The 18,927-nt window shown below is 49.2% G+C and overlaps 1 protein-coding gene across 3 annotated transcripts in view; it reads left to right on the forward strand.

The window, feature by feature from the left end:
• Positions 1 to 18,927, forward strand: part of LOC138447680 (adhesion G protein-coupled receptor E1-like) — a 908,650-nt gene that overhangs the window by 720,421 nt on the left and 169,302 nt on the right. For all 3 annotated transcript variants that reach the window (XM_069603943.1, XM_069603945.1, XM_069603944.1), the window contains one exon: positions 17,589 to 17,708. In XM_069603943.1, coding sequence (XP_069460044.1) covers positions 17,589 to 17,708 — 120 coding nt within the window. The remainder of the gene's footprint in view (positions 1 to 17,588; positions 17,709 to 18,927) is intronic.

The following is an 18,927-nucleotide window of genomic DNA, read 5'->3' on the forward strand; positions in this document are numbered from 1 at the left end:
GTGCAGGAGGTCTTCAGGGATATCATAGAAGCACTAGACTCGGAGGCAGTGGGGATAGACAACATCCATAGAGTGGGCCCAAAGCACACTGGGGCTCCAGGGGAGAGACCCAGAGACGTGTTAGCAGCTCTATCATCCTACCCGCAAAAAGAACTCATACTATGGAGAGCGAGGCAGCTAGAACAAATCAGGATGAATGGGGTGGAAATTCAGCTGTTTCAAGACCTATCTGCCGTAACACTCCAAAAAAGAAGAGAAAAGGCCCCACTCACTAGGGAACTGGTCAAAAGAGAGATAAAATATAAATGGACATTCCCTTTCGGTCTACTGTTCGACTGGGAGGGTCAGCAAAGGAGGGTGACCACCATGGAAGAGGGGCTGAACATCATGGATATCCAGACAGATGAGCCATCGTCCAAAAACGAAAAAAAGAAGGGGGAGCAGCAGAGCAGACCAGGGGGATGGGAATGGGTCCGCCAGAAAAGGAAACGGCAAGGAAGGGGAAATGAAGTGTCAAATAAAACAATCGAACGGACGTGAATCCACAGCTCAAGAGATTCAGTGCCCAGAGGCAGAACATGCTATGCGGAACAGTACCCAATGATGGAATTCGTAATGAACAGACTCAGTAGGCCCGGTGTGGAACTGGAGCGACTCACATCGAGGCCAAGGGATGACGTGGGGTTTAGGACTCCCCGCAATGTTAACCTCGAGTCTACAGAGGACAGGGAGCGATAGGCGGAACGCCAGAGCTACCTTAGGTACCCGGGCCCTCCTTGGGAGCACAAGTTGGAATAAAGTTAACGATTGGGGGACATTCCTACAGTTTGGGGGGGAGGCGTGGGTGGGGGACCATTCCGGAAGAGAATGGGGAATGTTCAACTCGGGCAAAAAGAGCACCCAGAAAGGGCAACTGAAATGGGAAAGATAAGATTCGTAACCTTAAATTTAAGGGGTCTGAACTCCCCCGTGAAACGGAAAAAAGTGGAGAACATGTTAAGGAAAGAAAAGGCTGAAGTGCTACTGCTCCAGGAGACACACATCAAAGCACAGGATAGGGGGAAAATTCGCCTCAGAGGCTATGAAATAATGGCACAATCCAACGCAGCAGAGAAGAGGGCGGGGGTGATGATCGTAGTTAAGGAGGGTCTGGAAGCAAGCCTGATCGACAAACACTCCGACAAAGAAGGAAGATTCGCCTTCGCCAATATCAAACTCCACAATGCCACACTGACACTAGCCTCCATATATGCCCCAAACACGGGCCAAGATGGCTTCCTGAGAGACACGATGGGGAGGCTGGAGGAGTATGCGAAAGGTGAAATAATCATAGGAGGGGACTTTAATATGGCCTGGCACCCTCAGATTGACCGGAGTGCGGGTGGGCCCCATCACCAAGGCGCCCCATCAGAACGACTTAAACGGCGGATGGAAGGTATGGCATTGTGCGATGCATGGAGAGAACACAAAGGTCAAACCAAGGGATACACATATTACTCACACGTCCACAATACAATGTCAAGAATTGACTACTTCTTGGTGTCAGTGGGGAACTTAGGTAAAATATAAAACATGGAGCTGGGACCCATCTCTCTGTCAGACCACGCACCCCTCTGTATGGATCTGTTGACCCCAAGGAAAGAGAAAGGAATTTGGAGGTGGCAACTTCCACAGGAGATACTGTCAGATCCAGTGATGGGAGAATCCATTAGGGACAAGATCACAGAATTCTTCGAACATAACGATACAGGGGAGATTGCCCTGAGTACGGTGTGGGAGGCGTTCAAGGCAGTAATCAGGGGCCACTTAATAGCCCTCAAAGCAACAAGGGATAAACAATCACAGCAGTGGGAAACTGAACTGGAAAAGAAGCTGTCCAAAATCCGGGAAGAACTATTGGCAAACCCCACCAGGAACCTAAAAAGGTCACTTAAACACACAGAGGGGCAACTTGAACTCCTCCGTAGCAAGAAAGCCCAGAGATCCCTCTTATACCTCAAACAGAGATACTATATAAAAGCTAATAAGGCAGACCGATATCTAGCCCGATTACTCTCGTCAAAGAGGAAAACAATGACCATCCGGAACATTAAAAATGCACAAGGAGATTTGCTGACGTGCACCGAAGATATAGGGGACACGTTCAGGGAGTTCTACCAGAACCTTTATGCTACTGAACACCCAGATGAGGCAGACCAAAACAGATTTTTGACATCATTCCCTTTTCAAAAAATACCAGAAAAGGCCAGAACGGAACTTGAGGCCCAGATAACGGAAAGTGAAGTGAAGAAGGCAATAAAAGATCTCCCACTCAACAAAGCACCAGGCCCAGATGGCTTCACAGCCCCATTTTATAAAAAATATGGAGACCTCCTCACCCCCTTCCTCACTAGACTGCTAAACACCTTTAGAGATAGTGGGAATGTTACCCCATCCATGAATGAGGCTAAAATACTGGTGTTCCACAAACAAGGGAAAGACCCCACCCTCCCAGGCTCATACAGACCGATTGCCCTAATCAATCTAGACTCAAAAATATACACAAAAATCCTGGCAGCCAGGCTTTCCCCACTGCTTCTCTCCTTAATTAAACCGGACCAATCGGGATTCATACCAGGGAGGCAGACACACGACAACACGAGAAGGCTAGTTCATCTAACAGAAAAAAGAGCATATCCCTCACCCCTGCGGTACTACTATCTTTAGACGCAAAAAAAACCTTTGACTGGGTAGAGTGGTCAATGCTCTTCAAAACCATGGCACATATGGGATTCGGGAACCAATATATCAATATGATCAAGGCCAACTACTCCTCCCCATCGGCAAGAATAGCGGTAAATGGGGAGGTCACGGAGAGGGTGGAAATCTCTAGGGGAACGAAACAAGGCTGCCCGCTATCGCCGCTCCTATATGAGCTGTTCCTAGAACCACTACTAATTAAAATTAGAGAATCGGACCAAATTAGGGGGATCGAGATGGCGGGTAAACAACATAAGGTAATTGCCTATGCAGATGACATGTTACTGGCACTCGAACACCCATCCCAGTCCATCCCCGCGGCATTCCACCTACTTGAGTTCGGGGACATATCGGGCCTAAAAATAAACAAACAAAAGTCAGAAATTTTACTCCTAACTGGGAACAGAGAAACACTGAATAGAGAAGCAGGGCAATTTGGCTTAAAAGTCGCAGAGGAAGGCATAAAATATCTGGGTATAACTCTCACACAGAAGGTAGAGGCACTATATAAAATAAATTACCCCCAACTCCTGGCAAGAATACAAAAAGATCTAGAGCGGTGGTGTCCCCTAAATATCTCTTGGTGGGGAAGAATCCAATCGATAAAAATGAACATCCTCCCTAAACTACTGTATCACTTCCAATCCCTCCCGATCGTGATCCCAGATTCCTTTTTCAGAGCACTGGCAAAGTCAGTCTCGTCATTCATTTGGAACAGGAAACCCCCCCCCAGAGTAGCCAGATCAGTTCTCACGTCACACACCAAGGAGGGGGGCCTAGCGCTCCCTCACTTTAAGAACTACTAACAAGCGGTGCAACTTTGGATCCTAAAAGAATGGCTGGGAGACAATCAGCGAACGATCTGGGTGACCCAGGACAGAGCGGTCGCAGGAACATGAAGGCCACATTGAATGCCTGGGATGAGCAGACTCGGAAAGGGAACATTACCACTGCTCCGGCCCCGTTCACTCCTATCTGCAGGAATCCGCAATTCCCAGCAGGGACAGAGCACGGCGCATACGAGAACTGGGAGGAAGCTGGTTGTAGAAAAATTGGGGAAATGTACGTGGACAAGGATATGAGGTCTTTCGCCGACTGCAAAACATCATGGAACCTCACAAATGCGGACAGATATAAATATGAACAGCTCAGACACTGGCTGTCCTCACCCGAGATAACACACACAGCGACGAGGGAACTTACCGCCTTTGAAAAGTTTCTCCTTACCAACTCAGGAGACAGAAAACTAGTCTCCACTCTCTACAAGTTCATAAATACGCAGGAGGAAGACATAAAGTGGGCATACATGAAAAAATGGGAAAAAACACTGGGAGAAGACATCACACTACAACAGTGGCAGTCGCTATGGGCCGATATCCCCAAATTAACCCGAGCTGCCCAAACCGGAGAAATGTGGATTAAAATTATCACACAATGGCACTACACCCCAGAGAGGCTATGGAGCATGTTCCCACACACATCAAACCGCTGCTGGAGAGGCTGCACAGACGCATGCACGTGGAGACACATTTGGTGGGACTGCTCAAAGGTCAAAGGCTTCTGGATAGAAGTAATATCCGAACTAAAAAAGATATACCCAGAAGCGGAACGATTTCCAGAGAAACTCTGGCTTTGCGGACTTAATCATGCCAAAACACTCACTAAAGCGCAATGGAGGAGTCTCATGGGCCTGGTCATAGCGGCCTGGGCCACGATCGCACAGGGATGGAAGAAGAAAGATCCACCATTGCTATACACATGGTTATATAAGGTCTGGTCCCAAATGGCCATGGAAAAGATAACACACAATCTCCAAGGAACACAAGGCGCCGTCACAAAAGAATGGGGAGGGGTACTAGAGTATCTCCAATCAGACTATATGGCACAGTGTCCGCACTCCATGAAAATGACAGACTTTTTCACTTCTTAATCGATACCGAGGACATTTGAACATGGACTTCTCTTCCGAGCGGGGTGGGTGGGGGGGGGGTGACATGGGAAGGTTGGGTATTGTTTACTTCTGTACTATCTATAAAAATAATAAAAATACGTTTAAAAAAAAAAAACTGTGCAAAGGCAAACCTCAAGCACCTCAAGCACATCTAAATTCGTGGTTCACTCCTAACCCCAAAGTACTCCGTAACGAAAAAAGAAGCATAGAATCACTGTGGAAAAATAACCCCACTATAAAGAAGAAGGATAAACTCTGCAAAATCACTCCCAGATACAAATCGGAGATCCTGCAAACTAAAAGAGACATTTATAACAATAGAATCAACAATGCCAACTTAAACACCAGAGAACTCTTCACCATCTTAAGAGAGCTAGAGTCCCCTACTCCACCAACTGAAGCCTGTACCAAGGACAAGTCATGATGGACAAATATTCAAGATGCCCTATCCAACAAAAATGATCTCCTTCAAAATAAAATCGAAACTAAAAACCTCAACCTCTCTCTAGACTCCCTCTTGCAGAAACTACTGTTGGCCCAGACAAAACGGTATTACCCAAATTGTTCGTTTACAATTGTTCGAATGAACAATTGACCGAATTTTATAGGGTCACAATTGACCTTTTCACAATTGACCGAATATATATATATATATATATATATATATATATATATATATATATATATATATATATATATATATATATATATATATATATATATATATATATATATATATATATATATATGGGTGTTGGGGGGTTTGGCATTGGGTGGGGGGTTGTGGGGGGTTTCCCCCAACATATATGGTACAATTGACCTTCACAATTCGGTCAATTGTGAAAAGGTCAATTGTCATTCGAACAGTTGTAAAACAAACAATTTGTATGCAACCGACAAAACCGGGTAAATGCTTCCAATTCAGACCAGTCTCTGTTCACGTAGTTGTGACCATAATGTCATCCCTCAAACCTTCTAGATGCCAGGGCGATTCCTGCCCAGCAATGATAATCAAAGAAGCAGTTAGGGAACTAGCGCCATTCATCACAACATTAATAAACTCCTCATTCAATGCATGTACTGTCCCGACCAATTTAAAAGACGCCTGGGTCCTCCCACTCTAAAAAAAGCTGAACCTTGACCCCAACATCCCGACTAACTACAGACCAATAACAACGGTTCCATTTCTCCTGAAAATACTACACAGGGTGCCCTTTCTACAGATACAAATTTACCTTGAAACTAACAATCTCTTGGGTTTGCGTCAATCTGGTTTCAGCCCCAAACATGGAACAGAATCAGCTCTAATCGATTTAAAAAACCAAATGGATAACATTAGGGACAATGGCAAACTTGCCTTCCTCCTCCTTTTGGATCTCTCAGCCACATTCGACTTAGTGGATCAGAAAGTCTTATGTAATCACTTAAAATTTGCAACCCACTTTTCCGCCGAAACCATGGCCTGGATGACATTTATCTGGGATAATAGAACCACCAGAGTTTTCTTACCAACTGCTTCAGCGGAGCCCACTCCTATCACATGTGGAGTAACACAGAGAGTCTCTCCTACGATGTACAACCTATTCACTAAGTCTCTTTTTGACGATCTTGACAATCTGGGTGTCTCCTACACTAACTATGCTGACAACACCCTCTATCTTGCTTAACAAGATTTAACTTATCCAAGCTTGGATGGCTACTCGTGGCCTTTGTCTTAGCAATGATAAGACAGCGCTCCTTTTCATTGGCTCTACGACAAGACTAAATAAACTAACTAACCATTTTAAATCCTTTAATATTGATGGAAACAACCTTACAATTTCTAAGGAGGTCCTCGACTCTTAAATTAAAAAGACAAGTCAATGCCACAGCCTCTGCTACTGCATACACCTGTAAACTTATCAATGCATGTAAACCTTTCCTGTCGGCCTCAAGTTGTACCACCCTGGCCAGGGCCTTAATCTTGTCTAAAATAGACTAATGTAACGCCCTATACATAGGTTTGAGCAAACCAAATATCCATAAACTACAAATATTGCAAAATAATGCATTAAGAACCACGCTAAACTTTCCCAGAACACAACATATCTCAGTTCTCAGATGTAATAATAAATCAGTGAAGGACAGAATTAGCTTCAAATCTTAATCCCTCACTTTCAAATGCCTCACAAACTCAGTGCCTAAATACTTAGCTGACAAATTTTCCAAAAACACATCAGAGCGACCTACTAGATCCCTACGCGCACATCGTCTCAAGGTTCCCAGATATAAGCTTAAGAAAGCAGGGGGCAGCAGCTTTCCTGTACAAGCAGCCATACTCTGGAACTCTCTACCGGTAACTTTAAGAGTAGAACCATCCCTACACAGTTTCAGGAAACACACTAAATCATGACTTTTCTCTCAGGATGTTTGATTGCCCATAACATTCCTTACATGTAATTATCTTGAATGTATCTTTGTAAACATTGGGTATATGATTATTATAATTTTGTAATGTATACTATCCATTGTACCTTTCCTCTCTGAACCTATGCTACTCCTTCTGTAACACGTAAATGCGCCCAGATAATCCCCGGGTTGGGCTCGCAATATAAATGAATAAACAAACAATGTTGAAATATGTGAAACAAACATTTTTCTTCTGACACCCACAGAGGACTGGGCGGGGGACAATGCTTTTCAGTATTTACTAATTACTTTCATGTGACCTATTAACTCCTCTAACGCAAACAACATTAAGGTTTATGATATTTGATTGTGCACTCTCAGTCCATGTTAAATCTCTGCTGGCTTTAGCATTGCCTGAAGGGCTGGGATGTATAACACTGGCCTTGAAAGAATGTGGCTATGGAGTGAGTGGGAGGCAAGATGTAGAGAACATCTGCTCATCCTTTGTCCTAATGATAGAGCAGATGGAAGGACATTATTAAGATCTCTCCTGTTAGCAAATATTATTTCTCATAGGAGGAAAGTTTAGGATGTTCTCACTTTGCCCTCATGATACTGTGGTTGCATACTCAGTAGGGAAATGTATTCTTTTGCCCTGGCGATTAGCTTTAGAGAAGTGGGAGTGTCTTTGACTCCACACTCTCCATTTCTCCTCACATCTCTGGAGTCTTTAAGAAGTCAAACTACCAGCTGCACCTCCTCAGAGCTATTCTTCCTTTCCTCTCCTTCCCCCAGAACTTCACTGTCTCTAGAGCCCTGGTTCTCTCTAGGCTGGACTACTGCAACAGCCTCATTCTAAATCTGCCTTCTTCTACTCTCCGCCCTCTTAAATGCATCCAGAACAGGACTGCAAGACTTGTCCTTGGCCTCATGCCCAGGGATCGTATCTCTCCAGCACTGAAATCTCTGCACTGCTCAAGTTCAAGACCCTCTGCATTGTCCGCATGGCCTTCTGGGGTCTGGGTCCTCAATTCCTCCAACTCCCTCTTCACAAATACCTTCCCACTCTAGCTCTTGGCTCCTCCACCTCCAACTCCCTCAGGGGTCAGTCGCTTCTCCAAGCAACATGTTGGTGGTTGATCTCTTTCTTCGGCTGGGGCCTCCCTCTGGAACAGCCTCCCTGCCTCTCTGAAACTTGAAGAGAACCATCTCTGGTTCCGGAAGCACCTCAAGCCCTTCCTCTTTGCTTCTGCCTTCTCTCTTCCTCTCCTCTGCTGATTTCCTGTCAGATACTGCACTGGTTACCTGGCTACCCTCTGATTTCGGGCCCAGGTCCCTGCCCGCCCAGTTGCACACCCGCACTGCCTCCTGGCAACCCTTGCACTTGGGTCTGTATCTGTAACCCTACAGTCCCCCTACCTGCACTTTTGGACATCTGCTGTCTGCACTTACCCTTGCACCTGCCACCTGCTGCCAACACTTCTTGTTATTGTTTTGATCCCATGTACAGCACTGCCCCTCTCCCCTTTCCCCTGGCACTTTTCCCCTAGCCCTCCCCTGCACTTGCGCAATCTCAATGTCACTTGGCCTAATAAGAGCGTTGTCTCCGTCCTCCCTCTGTTCCTCCTTGCTTGTCTCGTCGCGCCTTCAAACATGTGTGTATAGGCGCGTTACAAATGCCATATCATATTATATCAAATAATATCATATAATAGGTTTCTAGCCCATGCCCTAGATGCTACAGTTTTGATTGTTACTGTGGACATTGTACACATGATGAAATTCAGCCAGTGGCCCTGAAGGAGAATAAGTGTTAAGAAATTTGCTAGTTTTGCTAACATCTGAAGATGTACTTGTTGTTTATGATCTTTTAACCCTTTTCACAAGGCCTAGTTCTAATCGAGTTTGCTTATTGTTATCCAGCTTTTAGTTTACAAACTTGTACAGAATTGTGTTTGTTTGCATTTTTAGCAGTGTAGCATTGCTTGTGTTACTGTTAATAGATGTAATGAATCTGGTGGTGTCATCACTCATTTGCCGGCAGCAACCTCTCTCCATGTGGCTAGGGGACCGCACCCGCTACCTGATCCTGACCCTGGGGTGGCTATATGAGGGAGGATCACGTGGGGGCAGACAGCCTGCGGAAGAGTATCAATGAACCACCGGACGAGACATGGTATCCCCCTCTTCTTTTGAGGATACCCCATCCATGCCCAATGCCTTAATGGCATATTGTCATACATCTCCTCTTCCACTTTGGAAGCGTACGGAAGACATTTTCACAAGATCTGTATGCAATCCCTCAAAATCTGACTTGCCTTTTAAGACTTATGAAAACACCTTCTCAGACTCTACCTACAAGTGATCCAGAGCTGACATGCCCTTAAAGATCACTGAGAACACTTACCCAGACTTCACATGCAAGTTCAAGAATGGACTTCCATTCCCATAACTACATTAATTCTGGGATGAAGAAGATGAGCCGAGTAATGCAGATCAAAGAAGGCCAAGAGCACAAGTTGCGCTCTAGTTGTTGCGAGCGCATATCTGTGGCCAGGAAATGTAAACAGGCAGGCTGACTGAAGCGTGCTGCTGGTGGAGATAGGTGCTCCTCTTAGTATGGACCGAGAGACTGTGGGGCTGGAGAGTGTTCCGTGGAGCCAACTGGCTCAAGGACATGGAAAATAGCTGACCATCAATGAGAACAGGCTGTGGGAATATCAGAAGCCGATGGAGGGCTTCTGGGCATTTGCAGGTGTTGGGAGGCAGCCTCTGCCTTACCGAAGCCTGAAATGATGCAAAAGAACCCAGCAGAAACTGCGAGAGGCAGAGAAGCCGAGAAACAGAGGCAGCGGGGCAGTAATTCCCCATGCCGCCATGGCCTTTCCCCATTCCCATTTTTGCCCCATAGGGCTCAATGGGAATGGGGAAGGCGCGAAGTACGGTGCCGCAAATTGCGGCACCGTACTTAGCACCAAGGTCCCTTTGCGGGTCCCTACTTTAACAGCTGGTAAAACCAGCCGTTAAGGTCGGGTCCCGCAAAGGGACCTCGTAATTAGGCGCTAATAGGTTAACAGCGCTGCAGCCTTTTACGGCGCCGTTACCCCATTAGCGCCTGGGTCGTAATGAGGCCCTTAGTGTTGGTTTTAGGTAGGGAAACACCTCTTCTCCAGCATGGGGTCTGGCATGGATTCACATGCTCATGAATATTCCCCGTCGTCAGGCCGGGAATCCTCGGTATAGAAAAAATCAGTATCAGTTTCGTTTCTGATCTGTCTTTCTCAGTAGTAACCAACCCTGGACTCTGGGTCATACTGCCCCCAGCCAATGACTGCCCTCTCCCTAAGCCCCTCCCCTGGCAGCCATCCTCAGATTTTTACCGCACGTTCAAGTGTTGGGAGTCCTCGTGCTTAGCTCTCGAGCTTTTGCTGCGTTTTCGGGCTTTTTTCAGGAGATTTTCTCATGTTTTCGGTTAAAAGAGCCTCAAGCTCCACCGTTTCTACTTCCGATCAACAGGGATCCGTTTCAGAGTTTTCTACGCCCCTCAAGGGTGAAGATTTCGTCGAGTTATGCTTTTGGAGGATTCCAGAAGTTCCGAGGCCTACCCCGGACATGGCCCAGGAGAAAGGGAGCTCGACGCCCGGGAAGCTATTCAGGACCTGCCATGGATGCCAGCTTCAGAACATTTTCAAGGAGGACGAGCATTCGTTATGCCTCTACTGTCTCCATGAGGACTAGACGCACAAGGAAAAGGACTGCGCGTTTTGTGGAAACATGTCGGAGCAGACCATGAAGGATCGCCACTTCCGTCTCGCCAACTGGCTGGAAGGTAAGAGCCTGCCAGGCGAGAAGAAGAAGAAGAAGTCCGAGCGGTCTTCTAAGTCCTGTGAGGGTGCTCCGGCGACAGGGGCCCAACAAAAGGCTAAGCACCGCGAGTCCACGGGCACCGGGAGCGCCGAACGGTCAGCCTCCTTGGCTGCCAGGCAGGGCACACCCTCCCCGGCGCCATTGACCACGAGCCAATGCTCTGGCTCGGGTAAGAGGAAGTCCGAGAACCCGGCAAAGCTTCTGGAGAGGCCCCGGTCGATCTCGAAGACTCCGGCAGAGGGGGAGCGAGGCTCGGACCCTCCCCCGAAGGTGAAGGCCCCGGGCGTACAGAAGGTGACGTTGGCCGTGAGTCACCCTGCTAGGACCTCGATTGAGGATGTCGCCGCGGCCCTGGCTCAGCCTGTGGAGGCTACACCAGTGGAGGCGCCCTCAGGTACCAGAGTCTCCCTGCCACCGCGGAGGGAGTCGTCTTTCAGGCCCATCGAGAAGACCCCCACAAAGTCCTCTTTGGAAAAAGGGGGGGGAGGGGGTGGTGGCCGTCGTGGATACGGACACGACTTCTGAAGAGGAGCTCATCCAAGTCGTGGAGGAGACACAGCCCATCGGGAGGGATCCCGACGAGGGCGACGACGAGGGCGATGGTGACGCAGACGAGGCCCCTCAAGAGCCCTCGCGCCCGTCATTTCCGGCGCCGCAGGACACCTCGGTGGCCATTTTGTCAGCCATCCAGTCCTTATGCTCGGAGATAAGGACTAGGTTGCCCCTTCCCCGACGGAGGAGCCTGAGCCAGACCCGACGGAGGATCCGGAGCGGTGACCTTCGGGGAGCCCACCGCCTAAGAGGAGGAGGACGCATCCTAGGCCTCATCTCCCGCCTCTGCGCCCTTCTCTGCCTTCCCCCCGGTCCACTACCCACAGGGATGATACAGGCATGGACACGACTACGACGGGTACGGATGACGACGGAGGCGACGACGGGACTTGTCCCCCGTCGCCCCGCCCGACGAGATTGGATCCTTCCATGCAATGATCTCCAGGGCATCCAAGCTCTTCCAGCTCTGCCCTGAGGAAAAGAAGAAGGAGGGGTTCCTTTACCAGCGGCGCAAGGCTAAAAGGAAGACGGTCCTCGCCATACCGCTTCTTATGACATCTGGGATGAGGGGCTCGCCCTCCTCAAGAACCCTGCCACGGCTCCTGCGAAGAGGGACCGGTACGAGAAGAATTACCGGGTCCCCGACGCTGCCCCCTTGTGCCTTAGAGCGCAACCTACCCCGGACTCGGTCGTCTCAGCGGCGGCCAAGAAGAAAGCGGGGGGGGGGCATCAGCCTCGACTTCAACCTCCCCTCCGGACGGCGAGGGTAGGAAACTGGATGCGATGGGACGACGGGTCATCTCATCTGCAGCGACGACCATCAAGGCGGCCAACGCCCTGGCCATCGTAGCCCGCTACGACAGGGAGTTGTGGTTTAAGATCGCCCCTCTGTTGGACTTCCTTCTGGATGCCAAGAGGGCTGAGGCCCTGGAAATCTTGCAGGAAGGTGAGATTGCCTCGGACCACGCCATTATGGTGGCTACGGACATCGCCGACACCGGTTTCCGTCAGTTGGGCAACAGCATTTGCCTGAGACGAGGATGGCTCAGGGCGAGGGATTTCCGCCAGGACGTTCAGACCAAGGTTTTGGACATGCCCTTCGATGGGAACAACCTTTTTGCAAGGCGGTTGATGAATCCCTTCAGGCGATCAAGACAGACACGGAGACGGCCCATGCACTGGGGGTGCTCCAACAGCGACGGCCGTCCTTTACTTACCGTCAAGCGGCAAGGTCTTCGTCGCAGGAGGCCTACAGGGGACGGGGCAAGTCAGGTGGATCCCGCCGTCGTCGCCAAGGTGGTCAAGGAGGCAAAGCGGCCTCCAAGCAAGATTGAACCGTCCGTCGGGTCGGGCCCCCGCCGAAGCACCCCGGCGGGAGGCCGGCTGACGAAGTTCGTCGGCGTGTGGGAGTCCATCTCCACCGACCGTTGGGTGCTGGACGCCCTGGCCCTGGGGCACGCCCTCGAGTTCCAGAAGAGGTGCCCCCGCATTCCTCCTGTGGCCAGGAAGGAAAATCACGTCCCTCAACTGCTGTTGGAAGTACGGGCGATGCTCAGGAAAGGTGCCATCGAGCTCGTCCCGAAGAGGCTTCGGGGCTCCGGAGTTTACTCAAGATGCTTCCTTGTGAGGAAGCAGACAGGAGGATGGTGTCCCATCCTGGACCTGCGACGACTAAACAAATACATCAAGGCACAGAAGTTCCGGATGGTCACCCTCCAGCACGTACTGGGACAGCTGGAGGAGGGCGATTTCCTGTCGTCGTTGGATTTGGAGGATGCTTACTTTCACATCCCTATTCTAAAGAGGCACCGAAAGTTCCTCAGGTTCGTAGTCAAAGGGCGGCACTACCAGTTCAAGGCCCTCCCGTTCGGATTAAAATCGGCGCCCAGGGTGTTCACCAAGTGCCTAGCACCGGTGGCGGCGCGGCTGCACCTGCATGGGATCCACCTCTACCCCTACCTGGACGACTGGCTCATACGGGCAAGGACAAGGGAGCTTGCCGTGGAACACACTGCGAAGTCCGTCCAGCTGCTCACGGACCTGGGGTTCTCCATCAACTTTCCAAAATCCCACCTGGTCCCGTCGCAAGTCGCCCTGTTTCTGGGAGCACAGCTCGACACAGTGGCGCAGCGGGCCTCACCGTCGGAGGAAAGGATAAGGACCATCCTAGGAAAGGTGCAACGTCTACTGGCCACGGACGTGGCCAAAGTGAGGTCTATCAAGTCCCTCCTCGGAATGATGTCCTCCTGCATTTATCTGGTGCCCCATTGCAGACTTCGGATGCGGCCCTCGGAAGAATTCCTCGACGCCCACTGGATCCAGACGACGGGCAGCTTCGAGGACAGGATCTCGCTCGACAAACGTTCCATCAGGCGATACGATGGTGGGGTGTCCGCGCTCATCTGACAGCGGGAACAGGCTTCCTAGCCCCGGCCCACCAGGTGACGGTGACGACGGATGCCTCCCCGGAAGGTTGGGGAGAGCACACCGGGGGCCTCCACGCGAGAGGCCTTTGGTGCTCGGAGGAGAAGACTCTCCACATCAACATCTTGGAGCTCCGCGCAGTGTTCTGGGCCCTCAGGTCCTTCCTTCCGTCCCTCAAGGGCAAGGTGGTGAGGATCTTCACCGACAACACCACCACAATGTTTTACATTCGGAAGCAGGGCGGAACTAGATCCCCTGCCCTGTCCAAGGAAGCCCAGGATCTGTGGCATTGGGCCATCGCACAAGGGATGTTTCTGGTACCCTTTCATCTGGCAGGGATAAAAAACACCATCGCCGACTCACTCAGCAGGGAGCTGCGCTCGTGCCACGAGTGGGAACTGCACCAGGATCAAGTGGACCGACTCTTCCGATGATGTGGCGAACCGCAGATCAATCTCTTCACGACGGCGGCGAACTCCAAGTGCCGGAGGTTCGCCAGCAGGTTTCCCCAACGAGGGCGATGCTTTCTCATTCCCCTGGGACGGCCTGTTCCTTTATGCATTCCCGCCGTTACCGTTGCTGCTCCGGCTCATCAACCAACTCAAGAGGTCCCGGTGCAGGATGATCCTCGTCACACCGGCGTGGCCAAGGCAGATCTGGTTCCCGGATCTTCTGGACTTGTCAGCGTCCACACCAGTCAAGCTACCGACGGACGCGAATCTTCTCTCCAGAGAAGGAGGCGCCATTCTTCATCACGAACCAGAGTCGCTGAACTTGCAGGCCTGGCTCCTGCAGCACTAGGGTTTGGAGGATACGACATCCCGGCCGACTGCAGAGAGGTTCTTGCAAAGGCCAGGGTATCCCCAACTCTTAAGTGCTACGGACACAAATGGAAGAGGTTCTCTGTCTAGTGCCGAGCACAGAAGATTAACCCTCTACGGATTACGGCCCCTCAAGTATTGCCGTACCTACTGTCTTTGGCCAAGGCTGGCCTATCTCACGCCTCCATCAAGGTACATCTGGCTGCCGTCTCACGTTACACCAGAACTACAGGACGGGCGTCCTTGTGGTCTCATCGTCTGGTGAAGGAATTTATGAAAGGACTGTTCCGATCATTCCCGCCGGTGAAGGCCCCTGCCCCGGCGTGGGAGCTCAACGTGGTACTAACTAGGCTCATGGGGGCCCCATTCGAGCCTATGCATTCAGTGCAGTTGAAGTTTCTGTCGTGGAAGACAGCATTCCTCGTGGCCATCACTTCTGCACGAGTGGGAGAGATCCAGGCCCTGTCTTGCAAGCCTCCATACTTGACTTTTCACGACACGAGGGTGGTGCTGAGGACGCACCCCTCCTTCATGCCCAAGGTGCCGTCGGACTTCCACCTCAACGAGCCCTTGGTGTTGCCAGTTTTCTTCCCGTCGCCTTCGTCGCCGGCTGAGAGGACTCTGCACTCGCTAGATGTGGCTAGAGCGCTGAAGTTCTACGTGGACCACACGAAGAGTTTCCGGAAGACATCACAGCTGTTTGTGAACTTTGGACCTGTGAATCAAGGGAAGGCTCTCTCGAAGACTTCCATTTCCAGATGGCTCTCCGGCTGCATCATGCACTGTCACCGGTTGGCAAACCGACCGCTGCCCGGCCGTCCGAGAGCCCATTCGACCAGAGCGATCGCTGCTACTACGGTGTTCCTGTCTCGTGTGCCCCTGCTCGACATCTGCAGGGCTGCTACGTGGAGGTCAACGCACACCTTCACGAGATTCTACTGCGTCGACCGGGATTCCAGGGAGGAGTCCAGAGTCGGCCAGGCAGTGCTGCGCAACCTATTCGCCTAAGGTGAGCCTGGTGAGGAGGTAAGAGTTGCTTAATGTTGAGTTGTTGTATTGCTTGATATTGAGCCTTGTGCCACCTCCCGTGGTTGTGCATGTGTATACGGCTATGTATTCTTATATTCATGAGCATGTGAATCCATGCCAGACCCCATGCTGGAGAAGGAACAAGTTACTTACTTGTAACTTGTAACTGTTGTTCTCCAGCATGGGTCTGGCATGGATTCACATGCGAACCCTCCCGCCTACCCCTCTGCGGCTCTTCACTTGGTCATACTGCCACTTCATGTGCTACCAAATCTGAGGATGGCTGCCAGGGGAGGGGCTTAGGGAGAGGGCAGTCATTGGCTGGGGGCAGTATGAACCAGAGACCAGTGATTGGTTACTACTGAGAAAGACAGATCAGAAACGAAACTGATACTGATTTTTTCTATACCGAGGATTCCCGGCCTGACGACGGGGAATATTCATGAGTATGTGAATCCATGCCAGACCCATGCTGGAGAATAACAGTTACAGGTAAGTAACTTGTTCCTTAGATCAGGACAGAGAGGCCTTTCCCCACCCCTTTTATCTCTCTCTATACAAAAGGAACATTTGTGGATATGTGTGTGAATTTGTTCGAAATGTTCAACATACTTCTCAACATGCTACAAACCTGACAGTTGGCATGTGGCTAGGTTCCATGGTGTAGACAACGTAAAATGTATAACATTTAAATGATTCTATTTGTTTTTTATAAGCCTTTTTTAAGCCGTCTGCAATGCTTTCGATGTATGTGTGTGTGTCTATTTGAAATGCTCAGCATACTTCCCAACATGCTAAGCACCTGTGATTTGGTATGTGGGTAGGTTCCATGCTGTAGACAATGTAACAAGTATAACATACATTTTGCTAATTATTGTGGCCTGCAATGCTCGAGTATGTGTGTGTGTCTGTTGGGAGTGTTCAGCATACTTTCCAACATGCTACACACCTGAGAGTTGGCATATGGGTAGGTTCTGTGCTGTAGACAATGTATAAAATATACCTTTTTCGGAATGCTCCAACTCAAAGTAGCTGGACCAATTTACGGGATTCAGGCTTCTGTCATGGTCAGCTTTATGTGGCTTGCTCCAGAGTTGGAAACAAAGACAATTTGTTCACACTAGCTCCTACAGGAAAGACTAGCAATATTGTCTAATAAAGTCATTAAATAAACTTCAAACTAGGACTGAAGTAGGAATTACTGTGTGAAGCACGGTTACACCTGCTAATATTTTAATAAAAGTCTTTGGCCAATACCATGGGCCTCATTATGACCCTGGCGCTAATGGGTTAACGGTGCCATAAAAGGCTGCGGCGCCGTTAATCCATTAGCGCCTAATTACGAGGTCCCTTTGCGGGACCTGAACTTAACGGCTGGTCTAGACCAGCCGTTAAAGTAGGGACCCGCAAAGGGACCTTCGCGGTAAGTATGGTACCGTACTTAGCGCCTTCGCCATTCCCATTATAACCCGTGGGGCAAAAATGGGAATGGGGAAGGGCCATGGGGAAATGGGGAAATACCGCCCCGCCAACCTTGGAATGGGGCGGTATTTCCCCATGGCGGACACGTTACGATACCGGCACCAACCATGGTGCTAAAAGCCCCATGGTTTAGCGCCGGTATCGTAATGAGGCCCCTTGACTCCATTGTGTCCGAGTGTCATTCCTGGATTCTCACATAGAGGCAACTGAAATTAGTTTTCAAATAGAGTTCAGCATTACAAAAATAGGAAACATGGGAGTTTGTATTTGAAAAGGGGGCTTCGCCCCAGAAAGCCACTTTTCTTTTATAATCCATGTGTTCTGACTTGTTACAGACGTGGTAACCAAAGTGCGCAACGATAACTGCGAGGAACTGAACACAGTGTTTAGCTTAGCGGCCAAAGAAGACAGAATGATCATTACTTGCAGAACCATCACTGGAAACAGAGCTGAAGGTAAGTTCAGACTTATCAGTGAATGTTCCTCCTCCATATGAAGCCCTTGGCTAGTCAGACACTTGCAGTAAATCTACTCTCACCCAGGCACTGCTGGTGAATTCAGCCCTTTAAGACAATAATCAGCTACTATGGCACTTCCCGTAAATTCTGATATTTTAATTCAGGTATATGAAATAGGTTTAGCTTGTACTGCCTAAAACAAAATACTGGCAAGGTCTATTGTACTCAACCTGAAGCTACCAAAAGATTCTGATCAAGTCGAGCACTAACAGACAGTTTATCCATTCTCCTTAGTTTGCTACAGTTCACATATTTACATTTCGAAGCAGGCACTGACTTGAAGTGAGACCTTAGCATGACACAAGTAGAAACCTGTGTCAGGCAAAGCTTCTGCACACTGCCTTGCGATGCTAGTGGGATTAGAGTGAGCCTGGCAGCAAGTTCATTAACATGCCTTTTCCCAGCTTTGATTTCAGCTTAGTAACAACTACTGCAATTTTCTTGGCCCCTTAATGCACTTACCTTGTGTGAGGTGTCAAGTTTAGGCTTGTGTTTACAAATGTACCCCAATTACTTCAGTTCTGCAATTAGTGCTTCCTCTGTTACTTTATGTGTTCTATTTCTACACCCCACCATAGAAATCATTTCCCCTTGGCTCACTGCCTTAAATGAATCTCAATTGTTGGCCTCAGAAGAACTCTGCAGGTTATTTTCAATAAAGAATATTTTAATGTGTTCCCCACACCCAAGGTCTTCTTTGAGAATAGGGTGCCTCATGTTTTTTCACCAAACTATTCCGTAAATTTGGAGTAAAACTGCACCAACCCAAGAAACAAAGATAATTGCTCTTTAGACTCTTGTTGCTTTGCTTCCACCATGGCCTTGACTAACTATGGCTTTGGCCTTATGCCCTCACCAGCATTCTAGTGGACCAGATAATATAGCTGGTGAATCTTAATTTCACATGTCTTAAACCTCACTGTCATTCCAATCTCCTCCATTTTTGAAAAACAGCATGTTGTGCTCCTCTTCATATATAGCATTTATGAGAATGTCATCTTAGAAATATGTTATGCCATTTATCCCCTAAATATGTTCTCTATTACCCTCTGAAATATAGCATAAGCTGATGCTTAGCCAAATGCATTTGCTTAATATGGTAGGCAGGGTTACAAAGTGCATGCAAGGTCTTAGAAGATATAACACAACCTGGTTA

Source organism: Ambystoma mexicanum, chromosome 3q (genome assembly GCF_040938575.1).
Source record: "Ambystoma mexicanum isolate Mex_15411 chromosome 3q, UKY_AmexF1_1, whole genome shotgun sequence".
Taxonomy (NCBI): domain Eukaryota; kingdom Metazoa; phylum Chordata; class Amphibia; order Caudata; family Ambystomatidae; genus Ambystoma; species Ambystoma mexicanum.